This window comes from Salmo trutta, chromosome 16, assembly GCF_901001165.1.
Source record: "Salmo trutta chromosome 16, fSalTru1.1, whole genome shotgun sequence".
Taxonomy (NCBI): Eukaryota; Metazoa; Chordata; class Actinopteri; order Salmoniformes; family Salmonidae; genus Salmo; species Salmo trutta.
In genome coordinates, this window is record NC_042972.1 from 57,933,098 (window position 1) to 57,954,449 (window position 21,352).

Below are 21,352 nucleotides of genomic sequence, written 5' to 3' on the forward strand. Positions count from 1 at the left end.
GTTAAACATTCAGGTTTGAGGTTCAATAACATTTTGGATTGACTGAGAGCATTGTGTTTGTTAAAAAAAGAAATGAATCCCGAGGAATACAATTTTCCTAACAATTGTGCACGCAGTGTACTGCTAGAGCAACGAAGGTGTTTTTGATGGCCAAAAAGTGCAAAATCCTTAACTGGCTGAGTCAATCACCGGATCTGAATCCAATTGAACATGCATTTTACATGCTGAAGAGGAGACTGAAGGCAACCAGTCCCCAAAACAAGCAGGAACTGAAGATGGCTGCAGTACAGGCCTGGCAGAGCATCACCAGGAAAGATACCCAGCATCTGGTGATGTCGATGCATCGCAGACTTCAATCAGTCATTGCATGCAAAGGATATGCGACCAAATATTAACAATGATTACTTTATTCTACATTATGTTAAACTGTCCAATGTTTTTTGATGCCCTGAAAATAGGGGGGACTATGTACAAAAGCTAATATAATTTCTAAACGGTGCATCCGATATGTATGAAAATAACCTCAAATTAAAGCTGACAGTCTGCACTTCATCCTCATTGTCATCACCCTCATTGTCATTGTCATCCTTTCAAACTCAAAGTCCTAGAGTACAGAACCAAAATAACCAAAAAAGGTCACTGTCCAATGAATTATGGTGCTCACTGTATATATATACACACATACATTTGAAGTCGGAAGTTTACATACACTTAGGTTGGAGTCATTAACTCGTTTTTCAACCACTCCACAAATTCCTTGTTAACAAATTATAGTTTTGGCAAGTCGGTTAGGACATCTACTTTGCATGACACAAGTAATTTTTCCAACAATTGTTTACAGATTATTTCACTTATAATTCAATGTATCGCAATTCCAGTGGGTCAGAAGTTTACATACACTAAGTTGACTGTGCCTTTATACTGCTTGGAAAATTCCAGTATATGATTAGAAGCTTTTGATAGGCTAATTTACATCATTTGAGTCAATTGGAGGTGTACCTGCGGATGTATTTCAAGGCCTACCTTCAAACTCAGTGCCTCTTTGCTTGACATCATGGGAAAATCAAAAGAAATCAGCCAAGACCTCAGAAAAAAAATTGTAGACCTCCACAAGCCTGGTTCATCCTTGGGAGCAATTTCCAAACGCCTGAAGGTACCACGTTCATCTGTACAAACAATAGTACGCAATTAGAAACATGGGACCACGCAACTGTCATACCGCTCAGGAAGGAGACGCGTTCTGTCTCCCAATAATGAACGTACTTTGGTGCGAAAAGTGCAAATCAATCCCAGAACAGCAAAGAACCTTGTGAAGATGCTGGAGGAAACAGGTACAAAAGTATCTATATCCACAGTAAATCGAGTCCTATATCGACATAACCTGAAAGGCCGCTCACATGGAATTCACTGCTCCAAAACCGCCATAAAAATGCCAGACTACGGTTTGTAACTGCACCTGGGGACAAAGATCGTACTTTATGGAGAAATGTCCTCTGGTCTGATGAAACAAAAATATATAATGACCATCGTTATGTTTGGAGGAAAAAGGGGGATGCTTGCAAGCCAAAGAACACCATCCCAACCGTGAAGCACGGGGGTGGCAGCATCATGTTGTGGGGGTGCTTTGCTGCAGGAGGGACTGGTGCACTTCACAAAATAGATGGCATCATGAGGGAGGAAAATGATGTGGATATATTGAAGCAACATCTCAAGACATCAGTCAGGAAGTTAAAGCTTGGTTGCAAATGGGTCTTCCAAAATGGACAATGACCCCAAGCATACTTCCAAGGTTGTAGAAAAATGGCTTAAGGACAACAAAGTCAAGGTATTGGAGTGGCCATCACAAAGCCCTGACCTTAATCCTATAGAAAATTTGTTGGCAGAACTTAAAGAGTGCAGCACAAGCTCTCTACACAATTTCAAAACAGCTGAGTTAGCCATATTTATGGATCTGAAGTATTAGCACAGGACAAGCTTACCACAGTGGATTTCAACTTTATGGTCACAAGATTAGGCTGGGAACATGGTTATCTGTAGAAGTATGATGATAACGCTATGAAATAATTACCTGAACACTTAAGCACCTTCCTAATATTGAGTTGCACTTTATTTTGCCCCTAGAACAGCCTCAATTCGTCATGGTATGGACTCTACAAGATGTCGAAAGTGTTCCATAGGTATAGCTAGCAGCCCATGTTGACGCCAATGCTTCCACCGTTGTGTCAAGTTGGCTGGATGTCCTTTGGGTGGTGGACAATTCTTGATAAACACAGGGAACTGTTGAGTGTGAAAAACCCAGCAGCGGTGCAGTTCTTGACACAAACCAGCGTGTCTGGCACTTACTACCATATCCCGTTAAAAGGCTCTTTTGTCTTGCCCATTCACCCTCTGAATGGCACACATACACAATCCATTTCTCAATTGTCTCGAGGATTAAAACTAATTCTTTAACCCTTCTCCTCCCCTTCATCTACACTGATTGAAGTGGATTTAACAAGTGACATCAATAAGGGATCATAGCTTTCACCTGGTCAGTCTCATGGAAAGAGCAAGTGTTCCTAATGGTTTGTGCATGCATTGTATGTACCTTGCTACCTATACATGCAGCACAATCCTTAACACCAAGCAATTAGTGAGTATACACATATGGGATTTAAAGAGTCTTTTTAAAAAAAATTTTTTTTTTAAAGAAACTCACTGTACAGCAAAGAGATGCACCAATATTGACATTTGGGACAAAATGCATTCTTGGCAATAATAGTGAATGTCCATATAACAAAAAAAAAAATATATATATATGCTTCAGAATTTATTTTCCACAAGTATAAACACAAAATAAACAATTATTTTGACTGACTGCTCCCCATACAATCCGCCCGTGGTCATGGTGCCGCCCAGATTATCAGTAAAATGAAGGCTGTTATTGCTTGTCCCTAATTTGTACTCAACATTGACACTAGTTAACCACTACTAGAACCATGAATTTACATTTCTAATTGCTTTATTCGTCAAATGCCTAAAATGAATTTGAAGCAATGCTATACTCCTTGAATTAGTTACAATTGAGGAATTTAAATAAACACAACTTCAGTATTTTATGGTTTATACACACAATTGTTAACATACATTTTCAGTTTTTGGTTTGGAAACAATTCTAAAAAGAAATGTTTTAATACACTTAAAACAATTATATCTATTGCCAAAATCAATACAAAAAAACGATGAAAAACATGCAAGGTATGTAGTGCATCACATACCCAGTTTCAAAAGTCATTTTACCAAAGGCATACGTAAAGGAGAGAATATCAGATACAAAAAGAATCAAATGTGTTAGTCATTTATTTATTTTCAATACTGAGTCTTATTATAATAGTATAAATGTATATGTGCAAAGAAGCGTATTTATTTCTACATCATACATCTGTTTCCACTACGCAATTCTAAGTACTAGCTTATATCACAACACACATACCCACCACTACCTGTTATGACTGTACGGATGGTCATCTTGCTCATGGAACCAGTCAACTGCTAAAGATGACAAACAAATCTGATTGATTATTAAACAGTACTTAAATGGAGGGAGAGGGGAGAACAACCTAAAATACCCAATGCTCTAGCAGATTTAGGTACAGGGATATTGATGGCTTAGCCTATGGTAGAGCAATTGCATGTCTTGTTGTGTAGTTAAATTCACTTGCACTTTTGGCAGATGTGCCAGAAAGGTAAGCTGTGTCAATATTGGGGAAACTCAAGACAAGATTAATAACCATTGGTTTAGGCAATAGCACCTATGACCACGTAAGTAAAAAGGTGTTACAAAACCTAAAACAAAAACACTAACAGTGCTCTACTCTATCTGAAAAACCAGGTCCCAGTTGGAGATAAAATAATGAACTATAAAATCAAAACCAAATGGGCCAAAAACACTAGCCTATGACTAAAGGAAAAAAAGACTCCTAATAGAAATGTACTTCCACTGGGGATGCTAGTTTTAATAAGGCGGGAAAAAGGGGGAGGGGGATGTTGCACATAGCGTTCCCGTTTACCTACTAGTGTCATGAAAAGACATGGTGGTGTCTGTTTAATTATCCTTAAGGGAACTCAATCATCCGGGGAGGGGGGGCACAAGATAGAAACACACAGCTGGGTTTGACCTAACCTCGCCTCTCTCTGTACCCCTGTGCCTCCTATCTCTTTGACCAGACTTCCCTCTCTCCCTAGTATCCAAAAGTCTCCTGAGAGGCGTAAACCATGTAGAGAAAGCCATCCTCGTCGTGCTCCTGCTCGTAGATCTCGGAGATGGGTGTGGAGACGCTCACCATGCTGTGCTGGTTGACCAGGAGGAAGAAGGCCTGTGTGGGGTTGAGCTGCAGCCGGCGCCTGGAAGGGAATGGGTATACAGGGGTCAGGGCTGATCACTACACCATGGACACAATCATTAGGGCACACTGTAGTAAAATGAAAACAAGCAGTTATTTGGTGAGTCCAGGTAGTCCTTCCCTGCTTTAGTCCATTTGGTGCCTAATGAATATGACCCATCTTTTAGCTTGAATCACCTGGAGGTTGTACTACCAATACCACAAGGTATGACTCCAAACACCCAGAAAAGGCTACTCTTCTTGATGTTATCCTCACAAATAATCCAAGCCTTCCTTTATGAACTGGCCTCTGTAAATTGGTATGAATCAACTTGAAGTCAAAGACACTTGATCCTTATTTTTTTATATTTTAAGTGGTATTGTTAACAAACACGCCCCCATAAAGAAAATAAGAATTAAAAACAGGTTCAGCGCCTGGTTCAACCGTGATCTTGTAGAGGTGCTCCACCTCAAGAATTCAATTTGGCGAAAGGCTTGGCGAACACATACTCAGGCTTACTGGCTCTTGTTCAGGCAAATGAGAAATAAGTGCACTCAGGTTATCCGGAAGGCCAGTGATTTACTTTAAGGAGCCGTTCTCTCACTGTGGGTCTAACCCCAAGAGGTTTTGGAAAACAGTTAAAGACCTGGAGAATAAACCCTCCTCCTCACAGCTGCCCATGTCTCTTAGGCCCGTGTAGCTCAGTTGGTAGAGCATGGTGTTTGCAACGCCAGGGTTGTGGGTTCGATTCCCACGGGGGACCAGTACGGAGAAGAAGAAGAAAAAAAAGAAAGAAATGTATGCATTCACTACTGTAAGTCACTCTGGATAAGAGCGTCTGCTAAATGACTAAAAAAATATAAGAAAATATAAAAAATATTAATGTTGATGATATAGTTGTTACTGACAAGGAGCACATGGCTGAGCTCTTTAATCACCATTTCATTAAGTCAGGATTCCTATTTGACTTGCCCATCCAACATTTCCTCATCTCCCACCCTTCTAATTGCGACTAGCCCTGATGCTCCTCCCTCTTTCTCACTTGCCCCGCTACAAAGTTTCCCTTGCAGACGGTCACTGAGTCCCAGGTGCTAAAGGAGCTCCTTAACCTGTTGGGGATAGGGGGCAGTATTTGCACGGCCGGATAAAAAACGTACCTGATTTAACCTCTTACATCTAGATGTTCCGCTAGCGGAACACCTGCTCCAATATCCAATGATGGGCGTGGCGCGAAATACAAATTCCTCTAAAATCCGAAAACTTCAATTTTTCAAACATATGACTATTTTACAGCATTTTAAAGACAAGACTCTCGTTAATCTAACCACACTGTCCGATTTCAAAAAGGCTTTACAGCGAAAGCAAAACATTAGATTATGTCAGCAGAGTACCCAGCCAGAAATAATCAGACACCCATTTTTCAAGCTAGCATATAATGTCACAAAAACCCAGAAGACAGCTAAATGCAGCACTAACCTTTGATGATCTTCATCAGATGACAACCCTAGGACATTATGTTATACAATGCATGCATGTTTTGTTCAATCAAGTTCATATTTATATCAAAAACTGCTTTTTTACATTAGCATGTGACGTTCAGAACTAGCATACCCCCCGCAAACCGCCGGTGAATTTACTAAATTACTCACGATAAACGTTCACAAAAAACATAACAATTATTTTAATAATTATAGATACAGAACTCCTCTATGCACTCGATATGTCCGATTTTAAAATAGCTTTTCGGTGAAAGCACATTTTACAATATTCTCAGTAGATAGCCGGGCATCCAAGGGCTAGTTATTTAGACACCCACCAAGTTTAGCACTCACCAAAATCAGATTTACTATTAGAAAAGTTTGATTACCTTTCCTGTTCTTCGTCAGAATGCACCCCCAGGACTTCTACTTCAATAACAAATGTAGGTTTGGTCCAAAATAATCCATAGTTATGTTCCATCAGCGACGTTTTGTTCGTGCGTTCTAGACACTATCCCAATGGTAAATAAGGGTCGCGCGCATGGCGCATTTCGTGACAAAAGATTTCTAAATATTTTATTACCGTACTTCGAAGCATGTCAACCGCTGTTTAAAATCAATTTTTATGCCATTTTTCTCGTAGAAAAGCGATAATATTCCGACCGGGAATCTGCAATTAGGTAAACAGCCGAAAGAAAATAAATCACGGGGTCGACTCGGGCACGAGCATGAAGCCCTTTGTCCTCTGATAGACCACTTAGCAAAAGCGCTCGTGTGTTTCAGCCAGGACTTTGAATTACGTCATTCAGCTTTTTCCCTGTCTGACAAGTTGCTGTTCATCTTGGCTCTTTTTATTTAAGACTGAGGATCTTTGCTGTAACGTGACACTTCCTACGGCTCCCATAGGCTCTCAGAACCCGGGAAAAAGCTGAATGACGTAATTCAAGGCCCAGGCTGAAACACACTAGCGCGTTTGGCAAGTGCTCTATCAGAGGGCCATTAGACGAGGCTCGTGCATGAGGGGATAGCATGCTTTTACTTTCTCTCTCGTTGAATGTAAAAAGGCTTTGCCGGTCGGAATATTATCGCTTTTTTATGAGAAGTGGCATAAAAAGTGATTTTAAACAGCAGTTGACATGCTTCGAAGTACGGTAATGGAATATTTAGAAATTTTTTGTCACGAAATGCGCCATGCTCGTAACCCTTATTTACCCTTCGGATAGTGTCTTGAACGCACGAACAAAACGCCGCTGTTTGAACATAACTATGGATTATTTGGGACCAAACCAACATTTGTTATTGAAGTAGAAGTCCTGGGAGTGCATTCTGACGAAGAACTGCAAAGGTAATAACATTTTTCTTATAGTAAATCTGACTTTGGTGAATGCTAAACTTGCTGGGTGTCTAAATAGCTAGCCCTGTGATGCCGGGCTATCTACTTAGAATATTGCAAAATGTGCTTTCACCGAAAAGCTATTTTAAAATCAGACATATCGAGTGCATAGAGGAGTTCTGTATCTATAATTCTTAAAATAATTGTTATGTTTTTTGTGAACGTTTATCGTGAGTAATTTAGTAAATTCACCGGAAGTGTTCGGTGGGAATGCTAGTCACATGCTAGTCACCTGCTAATGTAAAAAGCTGGTTTTTGATATAAATATGAACTTGATTGAACAGACATGCATGTATTGTATAACATAATGTCCTAAGATTGTCATCTGATGAAGATCATCAAAGGTTAGTGCTGCATTTAGCTGTGGTTTGGGTTTATGTGACATTATATGCTAGCTTGAAAAATGGGTGTCTGATTATTTCTGGCTGGGTACTCTGCTGACATAATCTAATGTTTTGCTTTCGTGGTAAAGCCTTTTTAAAATCGGACAGTGTGGTTAGATTAACGAGAGTTTTGTCTTTAAAATGCTGTAAAATAGTCATATGTTTGAGAAATTGAAGTAATAGCATTTCTAAGGTATTTGAATAACGCGCCACGGGATTCAACTGGCTGTTGAAGCATCCCACCTAGCCCAGAGAGGTTAAACTCGACCCCAAAAAAAGCATCTGGGTCAGATGGTTTAGACCCTTCTTTAAGGTTGCTGCCCCCATCATCGCCAAGCCTCTCTCCCCCTCTCTGGGGAGGTTCCCATTGCTTGGAAGGCAGCCACTGTGCGTCCTTTATTTATTTAAAAGGGGGAGGTCAAGCTGATCCTAACTGTTATAAGCCAATTTCTATTTTGCCCTGTTTATCAAAAGTGTTAGGAAAAAGTTGTTAATCAATTTACTGGCTGTCTTGATGTGTATAGTATTCTCTTTGGTATGCAATCTGGTTTCCGCTCAGGTTATGGATGTGTCACTGCAACCTTAAAGGTCCTCAATGATGTCACCATTGCTCTTGATTCTAAGCAATGTTGTGCTGCTATTTTTGACTTGACCAAAGCTTTTGTTACGGTAGACCATTCCAGTCTTGTGGGCCGGCTAAGTAGTATTGGTGTCTGAGGGGCCATTGGCCTGGTTTGCTAACTACCTCTCTCAAAGAGTGCAGTGTATAAAGTCAGAACATCTGCTGTCTCAGCCACTGCCTGTCACCAAGGGAGTACCCAAAGGCTCTATCCTAGGCCCCACGTTCTTCTCAATTTACATCAACAACATAGCTCAGGCAGTAGGAAGCTCTCTCATCCATTTATATGCAGATGATAGTCTTCTACTTAGCTGTCCCCTCCCCAGATTTTGTGTTAAACACTCTACAACAAAGCTTTCTTAGTGTCCAACAAGCTTTCTCTACCCTTAACCTTGTTCTGAACACCTGCAAAGAAAGGTAATGTGGTTTGGTAAGAATGCCCCTCCTCCCACAGGTGTGATTACTACCGCTGAGGGTTTGAGCTTGAGGTAGTCACCTCATACAAGTACTTGGGAGTATGGCTAGATGGTACACTGTCCTTCTCTCAGCACATATCAAAGCTGCAGGCTAAAATTAAATCTAGACTTGGTTTCCTCTATCGTAACCCCTCCTCTTTCACCCCAGCTGCCAAACTAACCCTGATTCAGATGACCATCCTACCCATGCTAGATTACGGAGACGTAATTTATAGATCGACAGGTAAGGGTGCTCTCGAGCAGCTAGATATTCTTTACCATTCAGCCATCAGGTTTGCCACCAATGCTCCTTATAGGACACATCACTACACTCTATACTCCTCTAAACTGGTCATCTCTGTATACCTGTGGCAAGACCCACTGGTTGATGCTTATTTATAAAATCCTCTTAGGCCTCACTCCCTCCTATCTGAGATCTACTGCAGCCCTCATCCTCCACATACAACACCCGTTCTGCCAGTAATATTCTGTTAAAGGTCCCTAAAACACACACATCCCTGGGTCGCTCGTCTTTTCAGTTTGCTGCAGCTAGCGACTGGAACGAGCTGCAACAAACACTCAAACTGGACAGTTTTTTCTCAATCTCTTCATTCAAGACTCAATTATGGACACTTACTGACAGTTGTGGCTGCTTCGCGTGATGTATTGCTGTCTCAAACTTCTTGTCCTTTGTGATGTTGTCTGTAACCAATAATGTTTGTACCATGTTTTGTGCTGCTACCATGTTGTTGTTATGTTGCTGCCTTGCTATATTGTTGTCTTAGTTCTCTCTTTATGAAGTGTTGTCTCCTGTCGTGATGTGTGTTTTGTCCAATATTAATTCATTCATCTCAGCCTCCTTCCCCATAGCAGGCCTTTCGGTAGGCCGTCATTGTAAATAAGAATTTGTTATTAACTGATATGCCTGGTTAAATAAACTAAAATAAAGGGCTCTGGAAATAAGAATATCTTGTTTGCTAAATTGACAAAAGGCCATGCCATTGCACAGCCATAGGCTCTACTGCTGAGGTTACTTGAAGATTGTGTGCCACGATATAATATTACGGTTTCAATAAATCAATCTTAAATTGCACTTTTTTTTTTTATTGACTGAAATCATCCCTTTCATAAAAATTGATTGCTCCTACAGACAGTGAGTTACGTGGCTTGCTATATAAAGCAGGCAGACGGGCATCCAGTTACTGTTCGATTGAACATTTGAAAGGGCAAAATGAGTGACCTTTGAGCGTGGTATGATCGTCGGTGCCAGGCATGCCGGTTCCAGTATCTCAGAAACTGGTCGCCATCCTGGGCTTTTCAAGCACAACATTGTCTAAGGTTTACAGAAAATGGTGCGACAAACAAAAAACATCCAGACAGCAGTAGGGCTGTGGGTGAGAACAGCTCATTGATGAGAGGTTGAATGAGAATGGCAAGAATCGTGCAAGCTAACAAGCGGGCCACAAACAGACAACAAAAAGCGCAGTACAAGTGGTTTCCCCGAACAGCATCTCGGAACGCACAACTCGTCAATCCTTGTCACGGATGGGCTATTGCAACAGACGACCACACCGGGTTCACCTCCTATCAGCTAAAAATGAGAATGTTTTCCTGGCACGCGTTAGGTCCCTTGATACCAACCAATTGAACGCCACAGCGTATCTGAACATTGTTGCTGACCAAACCCAATAGAGCATCTTTGGGATGAGATGGAATGAGCTATTCGCAGCATGAATGTACCACCATCCAATCTGCAGTGATGCCATAGCGTCAGCACGGACCAACATCGCTGTGGAACATTTCCAACACCTTGTAGAATTCATGCCCTGAAGAATTCAGGCTGTTCTGGATGCAAAGGGGGGTCTGATCCGGTACTGGATAGTGTACCTAATATATTGTCCAGTGAGTGTACAATGCATTCGGAAAGTTATCAGACCCCTTGACTTTTTCCACATTTTGTTACATTACAGCCTTATTCTGAAATTGATACGTTCCCCCCCCCCCCCCCCCCCTCAATCTATTTTTCCCTTTATTTAACTAGCCAAGTCAAATTTACAATGACAGCCTACCCTGGCCAAACCCTTACCCGGACGACGGTGGACCTATTGTGCGCTGCCCTATGGGACTCCCAATCACGGCCGGTTGTGATACAGCCTGGAATCGAACCAGGGTCTGTAGTGACATCTCCAGCTCTGAGATGCAGTGCCTTAGGCCACTCGGGAGCCCCAGATCTACACACAAATAGTACCCGCAAAACACCAAAAGGCCAGCATCCCAGAGTCGCCGCTTCACTGTTGACATTGAGACTGGTGTTTTGTGGGTACTATTTAATGAAGCTGCCAGTTGAAGACTGTTTCTCAAACTAGACACACTAATGTGCTTGTCCTCTTGCTCAGTTGTGCACCGGGGCCTCCCACTCCTCTTTCTATTATGGTTAGAGCCAGTTTGCACTGTTCTGTGAAGGTAGCAGTACATAGCGTTGTACGAGATCTTCAGTTTCTTGGCAATCTCTCGCATGGAATAGCCTTCATTTCTCAGAACAAGAAAAGACTGACGAATTTCAGAAGAAAGTTTTGTTTCTAGCCATTTTGAGCCTGTAATCGAACCCATAAATGCTGATGCTCCAGATACTCAACTAGTCTAAAGGCCAGTTTTATTGCTTCTTTAAAATCAGCACAATAGTTTTCAGCTGTGCTAACATAATTGCAAAAGGGTTTTCTAATGATCAATTAGCCTTTTAAAATGATAAAACTTGGATTAGCTAACACAACGTTCCACTGCTGATAAGGGGCCTCTGTACACCTATGTAGATAACTTTTTTTTATCAGCCATTTCCAGCTACAATAGTCATTTACAACATTAACAATGTCTACACTGTATTTCTGATCAATTTGATATTTTAAATGGATAAAAAAAAGTGTTTTTCTTTCAAAAACAAGGACATTTCTTAGTGACCCCAAACTTTTGAACGGTAGTGTATATATATTTTTTCATTCAAGTACTCCAGTTCAATATAATTTATTGTGGCAGAACCTAAGAAAAATATATATATATATATATATCACACAGAGCAGTGCTGAAACAGTTAAGGTCTACTCCCCTCCCCCCACATGTCATTGACATGGCTGTAATATGAAGAGACAAGCACAAAACAGGAAGAGAGTCTCTCCCAATGATAACAGGGTGTATTTTGGTGCTAGAGTGTTTAAGAGCGTTTCCAGCAGAAGTCCCCTGAGGAAGTCGGGGTCAGTGTGTGCACCAATTATTGGCACACTGCGGCTCGCCCCGCTCTCTGGGTGACACTCCAGACAAGTAAACAATCTGGTCAACATGAGACTGGGGATACAGGCACATACAGTTCCCTTCCAGACTTTGAGAGAATGCGTTGACTAAGGTACACACTAACTGAACAGTCAGTACACTGCTTTACATTATGGGAGAGAAAGGCAAAGTGTTTAAGGTGTTGAAATGATCTCATCATTAATGGACATTCAGGTTCAAAGTGTGGGGTATAGTGTCCATGACTCTGTTGCCCATGGACTACCAACATGTCATCAAATCCAAACCTCATTAAGTCATGACTCAATGGTCTTACCTGATTATCTTCACTAACTCGCTCATGTTGACATGGTCAGGGACAAGAAACTTTGTCTTGTCCAACACAGGCAGCTGCTTCTCTCCCTTATAACGCTCAATGATTACCTGTAGGGGAGCACCAAGCAATGATAAACAGTTATAAGATGTAATTGCATCATCACAACACCAATTAATACTGAATATATTACATCACATATATTAAGGCACTATAAGATATGTTGGACGAATATTTCATATACTAATCGAAAAAGATAGCATTCAGTGTGGTTCCTGGCTATAGCCTTCTGCAGTGGGCATGTCCGGGTATCATGTGAACTACATCAAGAAAGGCTCTTACTGTAATCAATTTACTGATAAATTAAGAGCTTTCAGCAACAACAGCCAGACAACCGAATTCTACGCAGACAAGTGTAATGTATTCATTGTGTGTGGTGAGCAGGGAAAATAAATGTAGTCAGAGCCACAATTATTGGCACCCTTGATAAAGATGAGCAAATAAAATACAAATTCTGTATGGAGGAATGGTCTAAGATCCCTCCCAATGTGTTCTCCAATCTTATAAATTATTTTAGTGCCGTTATAAGGTGAGGTATTGAAAAAAGAGTGACAATATTTATTAGGTATTAGTTGTAAAACAAAATCTCTGATAAATTGTATTAGTATAAAATAATACAATTTCCCCCCTTTTTAAAGCATACAATATACCTCAGTATTTGTATTATTTATTTTAGTCTTTTTTTCTCATCTTCATCAAGGGCACCAATAATTTTGGATGCGACTATGTGTATTCTGTTCTATAGAGGGCAGTGTCAGTGTAACTTACTGGGATTTTGTTGGGGTGCTGGTCACGGATTTGATGCACTTCTTTGCAACGATCAGCTGCAGATAAGAATTTATACAGGGAGGTCAAGGTCTCTTTCTCAAGGGAGCACTGTATTTTGCAATTTTACAATATATGAATATAAAATACAGAATTACAGACACTCAAATTCCACAGGAAGGTGGTCTTTGATTAACATTTTGAACCACTCGAGAGGCACCAATGTGTCCATACATGGGGTGCATAGCAACTAAAGGCTGTTTTTCCTAGGTCTGTAGTAACAGACAGAATTTCCAGAGTTAAACATCCCTGTGATCGGGTATGGTAACTTGTACTTCTATGAGTAAGTGAAGATGTCAGGTAATGTGAAAGTTTTTCCAATAGGGTATTATAAATGAATAAAATGCAATGTTTTAACCTAGGCAACATCAATGAGGGCCAACCTACTTTCCAATAGAGCAAGCAGTGATGAGTGCACAACCTGTCAACCGTGATAAAAACTAAGTGCACTATGGAAAACTGCATTTAACGGCCTCAAAGTGGCAGCAGCATTCATCTAAATGATGTCACCACAGTCTAGGACAGGAAGAAACGTTGACTGATAGAGATAAGAGACAATCAATGAAAAGGTATTTCTGATCAGTTGGAAGATAAAAACAGAATAGCCTACAGGGTCTCCAAAAGGTAGATTGTGAGCTACAAGTACCTCGCAGCCCACCTATGAGTAGCTCGCCAAGCAATTCTGAAAGTACACACATTTTATCCACTTATTTCAGCGCAAACTGTCAAGAATATAAAGTTCCCAGCTACTATCCAATCAAAGCCACATTGACATTATCCCACACATGGTTAGCCACTATTGGCTTAAAAAGCCAAATGTAACAGTACTTATCCGCCAATTAATTTCCATCAATATTGCCCCGGTCTGTTTGCACGCATTTGTTTATTATTCCATGTAGCCAGTTAGCAATGCTAATGATAACCGTCTTGTGGGTAGACAAATACTTTCCCCAATAATCTTCTCAATTAAATGTTAACTGGAAAGTTGGTCTACCTGAAATAACTATATCATGATCAGAGTATGTGAGCGGAGAATCCCCAATTTGACTGGAGCATAGACTGCGTTTCCCAAAGGCTGGAGGGTTGGCCACCTCGCCCGCTCCATTTTTGCTCATTTTAGGAGCTCAGGGAATGCCCGGCGCAGCATGCATTTGTAGGCTACTTGTGTGCTGCTATATAGCCCCTTGCTTTAGCTACTGTCATGGAGTTGGTTAAAAATCATGACGTGCTGCAGCAGTAGGCCTAATAGAAACATCACTAGACCAACACATACCCCTCTTGCTTGATGCGCAATAAAAAGGTGTTTGAATGTCCAAATGTATTAGTTTTTCCCCAGACCTAAATAATTTACTGTCTTCTGATTTCAGCATCGACATGGGCTCAGAAAATAAATGTGTTGTTTCTCTATGACTAATTGTTCTAATGAGAGTAAAAACCAAAACCAGGAAAAATAAAACGAAGAAAACTTTGCCATGCCAAATACTGTTTAGTAACCATTATTTTATCAGGAATATTGACATATATTGTACACCAAGGACGAGTTGCAGGGTAGAGAAGAAGAATTTGCCTATTTAAAAGCTATTTAAAAACTGAGTAGCTTGGGCCACGTAATTTTTTTTAAGTAGCTCTCATGCTAGAAAATGGTTGGAGACTCCTGATCTAGCCAGAGGTATGTCTCTTTGATATGGGGTGTGCAACTGCAAACATGATCAACATAGAAAATCATAGGCTATGACTAAACAGTCGAAGAGTTCTCAAAATAGGCATACTGGTTCCAGTAATGCGAATGGTTTTCCACAGTAGTCCAGGGCTCTACAGTGTGAGTATTTCACTTGCATTTGCCCCTAAAAATAGATTTGTGCCAACCGTAAAATGTATTTACAAGCACAGTGTGCAATTAAAGATTACAACCTACCGTGATCTATTCCCCCCCCCCCCCCCCCCCTGCTAATTGTTTAAAAACTACAAGTCCCACATTCCACAAGCGGCATACACCAACCACAGTAGAGTTTTCTGTGATGACGCAGTCCAGTCAGAGAAAGGTGAACAACACTGGAAAATAGTATCAGCATAGGCTATAAGTTAACATGCAGGCATCGCTAAAAATGAAGCCCATTCAATTTTATTTTAAGCGAAAAAGAGACGAGGAGAAAGAGGAATCCGGCGAGGGGGATTCGCAAGGTTCAACTAATGAAGCCTCTTCACAAGGTGTACCTGAGGAGGCTAATGTTGACATGGCGGCTAACGTTAGGGATGCTGAGAACAACGTTAGCGAAGCTACCGTGACCCCCGTGGTCACTAGCCGGAGGAGGGAGAACATATAGATTTAATGCGAATTGGCTCAAAATGTTCCCATCGCTAGAGTTCAAAAACAACGTCATGTTCTGCAAATATTGTAGAGGGCAGAAACAGGCGGGCAACTTGTCCTTCGTGTCAGGAAACCCGCATCTGAAAAGCGATAGCGTAGCGAAACATAACATCTCGCGGCGGCATATCCAGTGCAGAGATCTGTACCTGTTGAGACAGGAGAAACCATCAGGCACGGTGTCAGCAGCCTTGAGGAGGCAAGTGCTGCTGTCTGAGGAGGAGAAGAGGATGCAACTGAAAATAAAGATAAACGTCACATACTTCATTGCGAAAGAAGAACCTTTCGTCAAATTTGGGCTGCTTAGACTCCACCACAAAAACGGAGTTGACAATGATGTAAGACGTGCGGAGATGATCGGTCAAATTGCTGACATAATGAGAGAGAGCCTGTCGGCAAAGCTGAAAGCCGCGAAGTATCCTGCCGTTCTAATAGACGGAGACACTGATATATCCAAAACCGAATGCGAGATTGTCTACGTACGCTTGTTGAAGGATGGGAAGCCAGTCAATCTCCTGGTCGGACAACAGACCCTTGAGCACTCTCATGCCATTGGTAAATTGTTCCTCTTTATAGGCTTTATTCTTGTGTAAAGTTGAATCATTATTCATAATGGAGATAATTTAGTTTGTCAGAAATACTTTTGTATAATTGTTTTTTTGTGTTGTCATTCGAGGTGTTTTGGATGCCACAAAGGCCACATTTCGTGCTGTTCGCCCAGAGGAGGATCATGGATGAAGAAGTGCATCTCCTTCGGGGCAGATGGTGCCGCCGTGAACACAGGGCCACTGTGGGGGAGTAATTGCCCACCTGCAGAGAGAGGCAGGGCGCATATAATCCCAATCCACTGTATGCCACGTAGGTTTGTAACTAATAAATTCTCTATGATTTAGTTTTATTTGCTAGCAGAGAATGTTAAACAATACTGTCTGTGTGCGTGCGCTAAGTGCTGGAATGGTAAATACCACAGAATTATTGTTTTCTGTTGGCACAAGAGACAGGGGGGAAGGAGACGGTGAATTGTTTGGAAGATTCTGTTCCGATTTACAGACTAGAGCTGGCAATACTGACCATTCAGAAGAAAGAGCCAAAGGTGTCTGTTGTGTACGATCTTCTGAATCTGATATGGAAGATAAATCACTTCAGCGGAAAATCCAAACGAGAGCTCTATGTTCTCGGGCAAGAGCTCGGTGTGGATATTTGCACACCGTCTAGCGTCAAGGGAACTCGCTGGATCCCCCATGTCCACAGAGCGCTCAAAGTGTTCCTACGGCATGGACAAGACAAGGACCTTGCCACTGACAAAGGCCAGTTGTTCTGCAGCACATGGAGCACCTGGCCGTAGCATCAACAACAGCGGAAGTTCAAGGACGGACAAAGAAGGTCAGTTTTACACAGGAAATGTAATACCACACTAGTTTTAAAAAATAGGTTCAAGACTCAAATGACGATCAGAATCAAGTAATTGACGGTGACAGTTTATTTACTGACTACTTAACAGATAAAGCGGGAAATAGAGAATGCACTCGAGTATTCTGTCATTTTCTTTCAGACATATTTGAGGAGCTATCCTCACTTAGCCTCACCCTCCAAAGGAATGACCTGATCCTCCCCCAAGCCACATCAGAGTGGAGGAAGACAGTGACCAGACTGGAAGCACTAAAGCTTAGGGCAAAGGCAGGAGGCATGCTGGAGAAGATCCAGACCATGCTTGCTCAGCAGCAGGGTGATGAGAAGAGATTCCAGGTGTGTTAGGATGAGAGCTTGTTAGGATGTAAGAGAAATTGATGATTAAAATCGATGATTAAGACAGATTCTCAGTGTGAGAATCAATGTATTCGTTGCCCAATAGAACGATTTGAGGATAAGGAGGGAAATGCAGTGGAGAAGTCTTTACATTTCTTTTAATGGGAGACAGACAAATGGCCAGACATTTCATTGTTTGTCTCTGTGTGTTATTTCTGTTAAAATGGAATAACACTAAATGGGAATCTGAAAGGCTTCACGGACCTCACCAATCCCCAGCTGAAGCAGCACATGGAGGCGGCCATCAACATCGGCATGGATAATCTCAAAGCCAGGTTTGGTGGTTTGCTGAAAGATGAGGGTGTCCAGACCCCAATGGAGTCTTTCAGAGTGCTAAAACTCTGACACATGACCAGAAGGCCAGGCCAGCCTTCTCACCTTTGGCGATGATGGTGTGGCATACCCGATGAGGCATTTCAAGGAGCCTCTAGAGAGGTATGAATTTATTTGACACTGCACTGCCATATGAGACAATGATATGTTTGCATATTTGCAAACGCACTTGCTCTGTTTAATCCTGCAGATCAGGGTGCAACATGGCTGCAATCCAGGATGAGTGGCAGGGGCTGAAAATCCTGGTCAGCCACAATTTAAAGGACAAGTCCTACAGTGGCCTGTGGGAGACCATGTTGACAAAGGATACCTACAGGCACGATTACAAGGTAGACTAACAGTCCTGAGTGGTTATGTATGGTATCCTATGGTTGGTTTTGATAAGTTAATGGTAAGAGTTTAAATAAAATTAAAAGATATCTTTTCCCTAGAACATACTGGAGTTGGTGCAGCTTATGCTGGTGCTGCCCATTTCAGCCACCCAGTGTGAGCGAGGCTTCTATGCGCAGAACCAGATTAAGAATTCGACAAGAAGCTGCCTTGGGGGTCTCCACCACCGAAGACCTGATGAGGATCAGCCTGGAGGGGTCTTCTGGCCGCTGGCTGACATCTTAGTGTGCCAGATGGCCAACATACAAAAGCAGCTGGACAACTGATATCCTTTGCGTCTAGTAGGCATGGGTCAATGTTTGATTTTGGTGGCATGTGCTGTTCCACAGATGTGTGTCCCTTAGTACACGCAGTATAAATATGTATGTAATAAATTGTTTGTTAATAAACTCTCTTACATTTTTCACTGTGCTCCTACATTTATTTGTGTGCTCCTACATTTTTTAATTTAGGAGCATATGTACTCCTTGGGAAAAAAGTTAGCGTAGAGCCCTGCAGTAGTCAAACCCAAATTAGCCTACATCAGCAGTGCAAATGCATGTGTAGACATTGAGGACATGTGATTGCTCTGTCAACTTTGTGTTGCACTGCACAGGGTAATAATTTAGAATGGCCTGACACAAATACACATATCATGCAATCATTTCTGGCACCCATGCACAATCCAGAGTTTGTGTTTCAGCCCAACTGTAATCCCACTACTTGGTAATAAAGCTCAGGGATGGGGCTTGGCAAATGTAACCACTTTCAAATTCATAGCCTACAACAGGGGTATTCACCCTAAGAGGTCTGGAGCTTGATAGGTTTTCTGTTCTAATTAATTGTACCCACCTGGTGTCCCTGCTCTAAATCAGTCCCCGATTTGAAGGGAACAATGAAAAAATGCAGTGGAACTCAAGTATAGGTAGCTGCAGCCCAATATGGCGACGGAGTATAGGAGTCGGAAGGAGTGGGTGTACGGAAAGCCAATCAGCTAATTGGGCAGATTTATTGCCACTCAAGAAAGTTGTGTGTGTCTGACCTGACTGTACAAGCGGTAGCTAATGTGGCCATTTTTTTCACTCACACAATTTTATTTCAAATAGGATAGCAGCCTACACAATAAATAATTAATATTGACAACCATCTAGATGTCACCTTTATACATAGCCTACATACAGACTACTACTCAATGGAGAGGGCATGAACGGCAACACCGGGACACATTGGCCTTCGCGCCTGCTTGACAAGCACAACTGTCCGGCAAAGGCGTGGGAAGTAGCTACCTAGTAGCCAATATCAGGGTGACAGTCACAATAAGCACACGCATACAACGCATGAAGTAACAGTACACATCATAAATCCCCACTTTAAATTCCTGAACGCCTCCAGAACATCAAGATTAAATGTATTTTGAATTTTGTTCAGGCAATACGGTGCATTAAAACCAAAAGCAGATTTACTTAGCTCTATGGGGACTAGAAAACTCAAACGGAAGTTTATGAAGTAGGGCCTTGTAAACAAAAAGGGAGTAATGTAGAAATCTACGGATCTTTAGCGAAGTCCAGCAAACCTTTTGACACAGGATACAGTGATGAGCATCATAACGTTGGATGCTGCCAACCGTCGATAAACCCCACAGAAGAGGCGGCGGTAATAAAAGGAAGCACAGAGTTGTCTTTGACTGTAGCTGGCTAGAGCACTACTTTCCCGCAGGTATGTGTATGATGGCGAGGGCAGTTGTTCGGCAGGCGGGAGCGAAGGACACTGCTAGGACTCTGGCGGTACACAGCAGGTGGGATAGGTAGCTCAACCCCGCCTGTCGAGCATTGTTTTTCCACAGTTCTGTTAACAACAGCAGGTATTCGGCAGGCGGGAGCAAGTGACACTGTGCTAGGGGGCTGTAACCAACAGGATACTCAAGGGGAAAGGAACGCCCTGAATTGTACGCCGCCTTGAATTGTAGGCAATAGTACCTTTTGTCAATTTTTAGACGCCGTAGTCAGTTTACACTTCCTCAAAAAAGTCAGAATTTATTTAAGATAACTCAACAAAAAAAATCGTGCATTATTTTTGACGTTTTTGCCTAAGAGATCTTAGTTGCACAATTGTACATGTAATTTTGTTTTCAGTATTTTTCAATTAAAAATAATTGCATGAAAACGAGTTGTCTCCTTGAATGACAAATACTTTATTGAAGATTCCCCACTGTTGACCAATCACTGACGAAGGGGCGAAGACTTCGGCTCTAAACTATGGCTTGCCTCCTAAAAAAAATGTGCGGTCGAACAGCCTAAAAAAACATTCACCGAAGTACAAAAACGTCAATATATGTACGAATTCAACCATACTGTTTCGGCTGGGAAGCATGCGGATGCCTTTATTATTGACGTTGTTAGCTGATCAACTAGCCTAGCTAGCTTAAGCATGCTAACGTCAGTATCAAAGTTAAGGCCTCTTTGGCGTTGGCTGTGTTGTCAACAAATGTATTCTAATTTACTTTAAGTAGCTACCATTACACTTACATTCATAACGAGGAATACTGAGTACACTGTTGAGCTGTTTTCAACAATACAATATTGCCAGTCCAGTAAAGAATATGCCTAGCTAGCTAAGGTTAGCAACTGGTAACAGCTGACGATACTTACCGAATGACCTTCTTTGTTTGAATGGTCTATCGGATGGCATCACTGTAAATTACGTTGTGGTTTATAAATTAGATAATATACTAGTAAATATCTCAAGTTGTTTATGGAATTCTCAACAAATGCTGTCCCTTGCTTGTCTGTCAAGTCGGTGCTCACTGTAGCTACAAAAAAAACAGCTTTGGTTTGGAATAAACTAGCTAACGTAGCAAGCGTTTCCTTTTTAGTCCTGACGAGAGATGGGGGAGGCTATCTTCTGCACTGTTCTACCGATCGAGTAACTGTAGAGGAGTTAAAATGGAGTGTTGCATTGTCAGGGTTCGAGGGTTGTCACTAGTTACCAAATCCATGGTGCATTGTGGGTAAATGGTAACTTATGATCTAGAAGTAATAATGAGTAGTTGTTTATCAAATGTATTTATGATGCACGGTGATTTGTAGATCAGTCAGTCGGCAGTGGCCTCCACTGTAGGAAAGGGAGAACTACTGCCCCATTCATTGAACCGACCAAATTGTACTGCAGGCTTTGTTTGCAAATAAAAGGATCCCCCATTATAGTGAAGGGGAAAATAGCAATATTCAAATCACATTTTTTTGTCACTTACACATGGTTAGCAGATGTTAATGCGAGTGTAGCGAAATGCTTGTTCTTCTAGTTCCGACCATG

At 41.6% G+C, this 21,352-nt stretch overlaps 1 protein-coding gene across 1 annotated transcript; it reads right to left on the bottom strand.

Moving 5' to 3' along the window:
• Positions 1 to 2,790: 2,790 nt before the first annotated feature.
• Positions 2,791 to 21,018, bottom strand: map1lc3a (microtubule-associated protein 1 light chain 3 alpha). Its single transcript, XM_029695087.1, has 4 exons — positions 20,689 to 21,018; positions 13,111 to 13,166; positions 12,286 to 12,392; positions 2,791 to 4,383 (listed from the first exon to the last, which is right to left on the bottom strand). Exons 1-4 carry the CDS (start codon positions 20,726 to 20,728, stop codon positions 4,221 to 4,223), a joined length of 366 nt encoding a protein of 121 aa, XP_029550947.1. The 5' UTR covers positions 20,729 to 21,018; the 3' UTR covers positions 2,791 to 4,220.
• Positions 21,019 to 21,352: the final 334 nt, after the last annotated feature.

What these genes read in the sequence shown, in the direction of transcription:
- map1lc3a (XM_029695087.1), bottom strand. Translation starts at nt 20,728, where the DNA reads ATGCCATCCGATAGACCATTCAAACAAAGAAGGTCATTCG. An exon ending in CAAACAAAGAAGGTCATTCG is followed by an intron (nt 13,167 to 20,688) that starts GTAAGTATCGTC and finishes TCTTATCTGCAG; the next exon opens with CTGATCGTTGCAAAGAAGTG. An exon ending in GAGTTAGTGAAGATAATCAG is followed by an intron (nt 4,384 to 12,285) that starts GTAAGACCATTG and finishes ATTCCCTTCCAG; the next exon opens with GCGCCGGCTGCAGCTCAACC.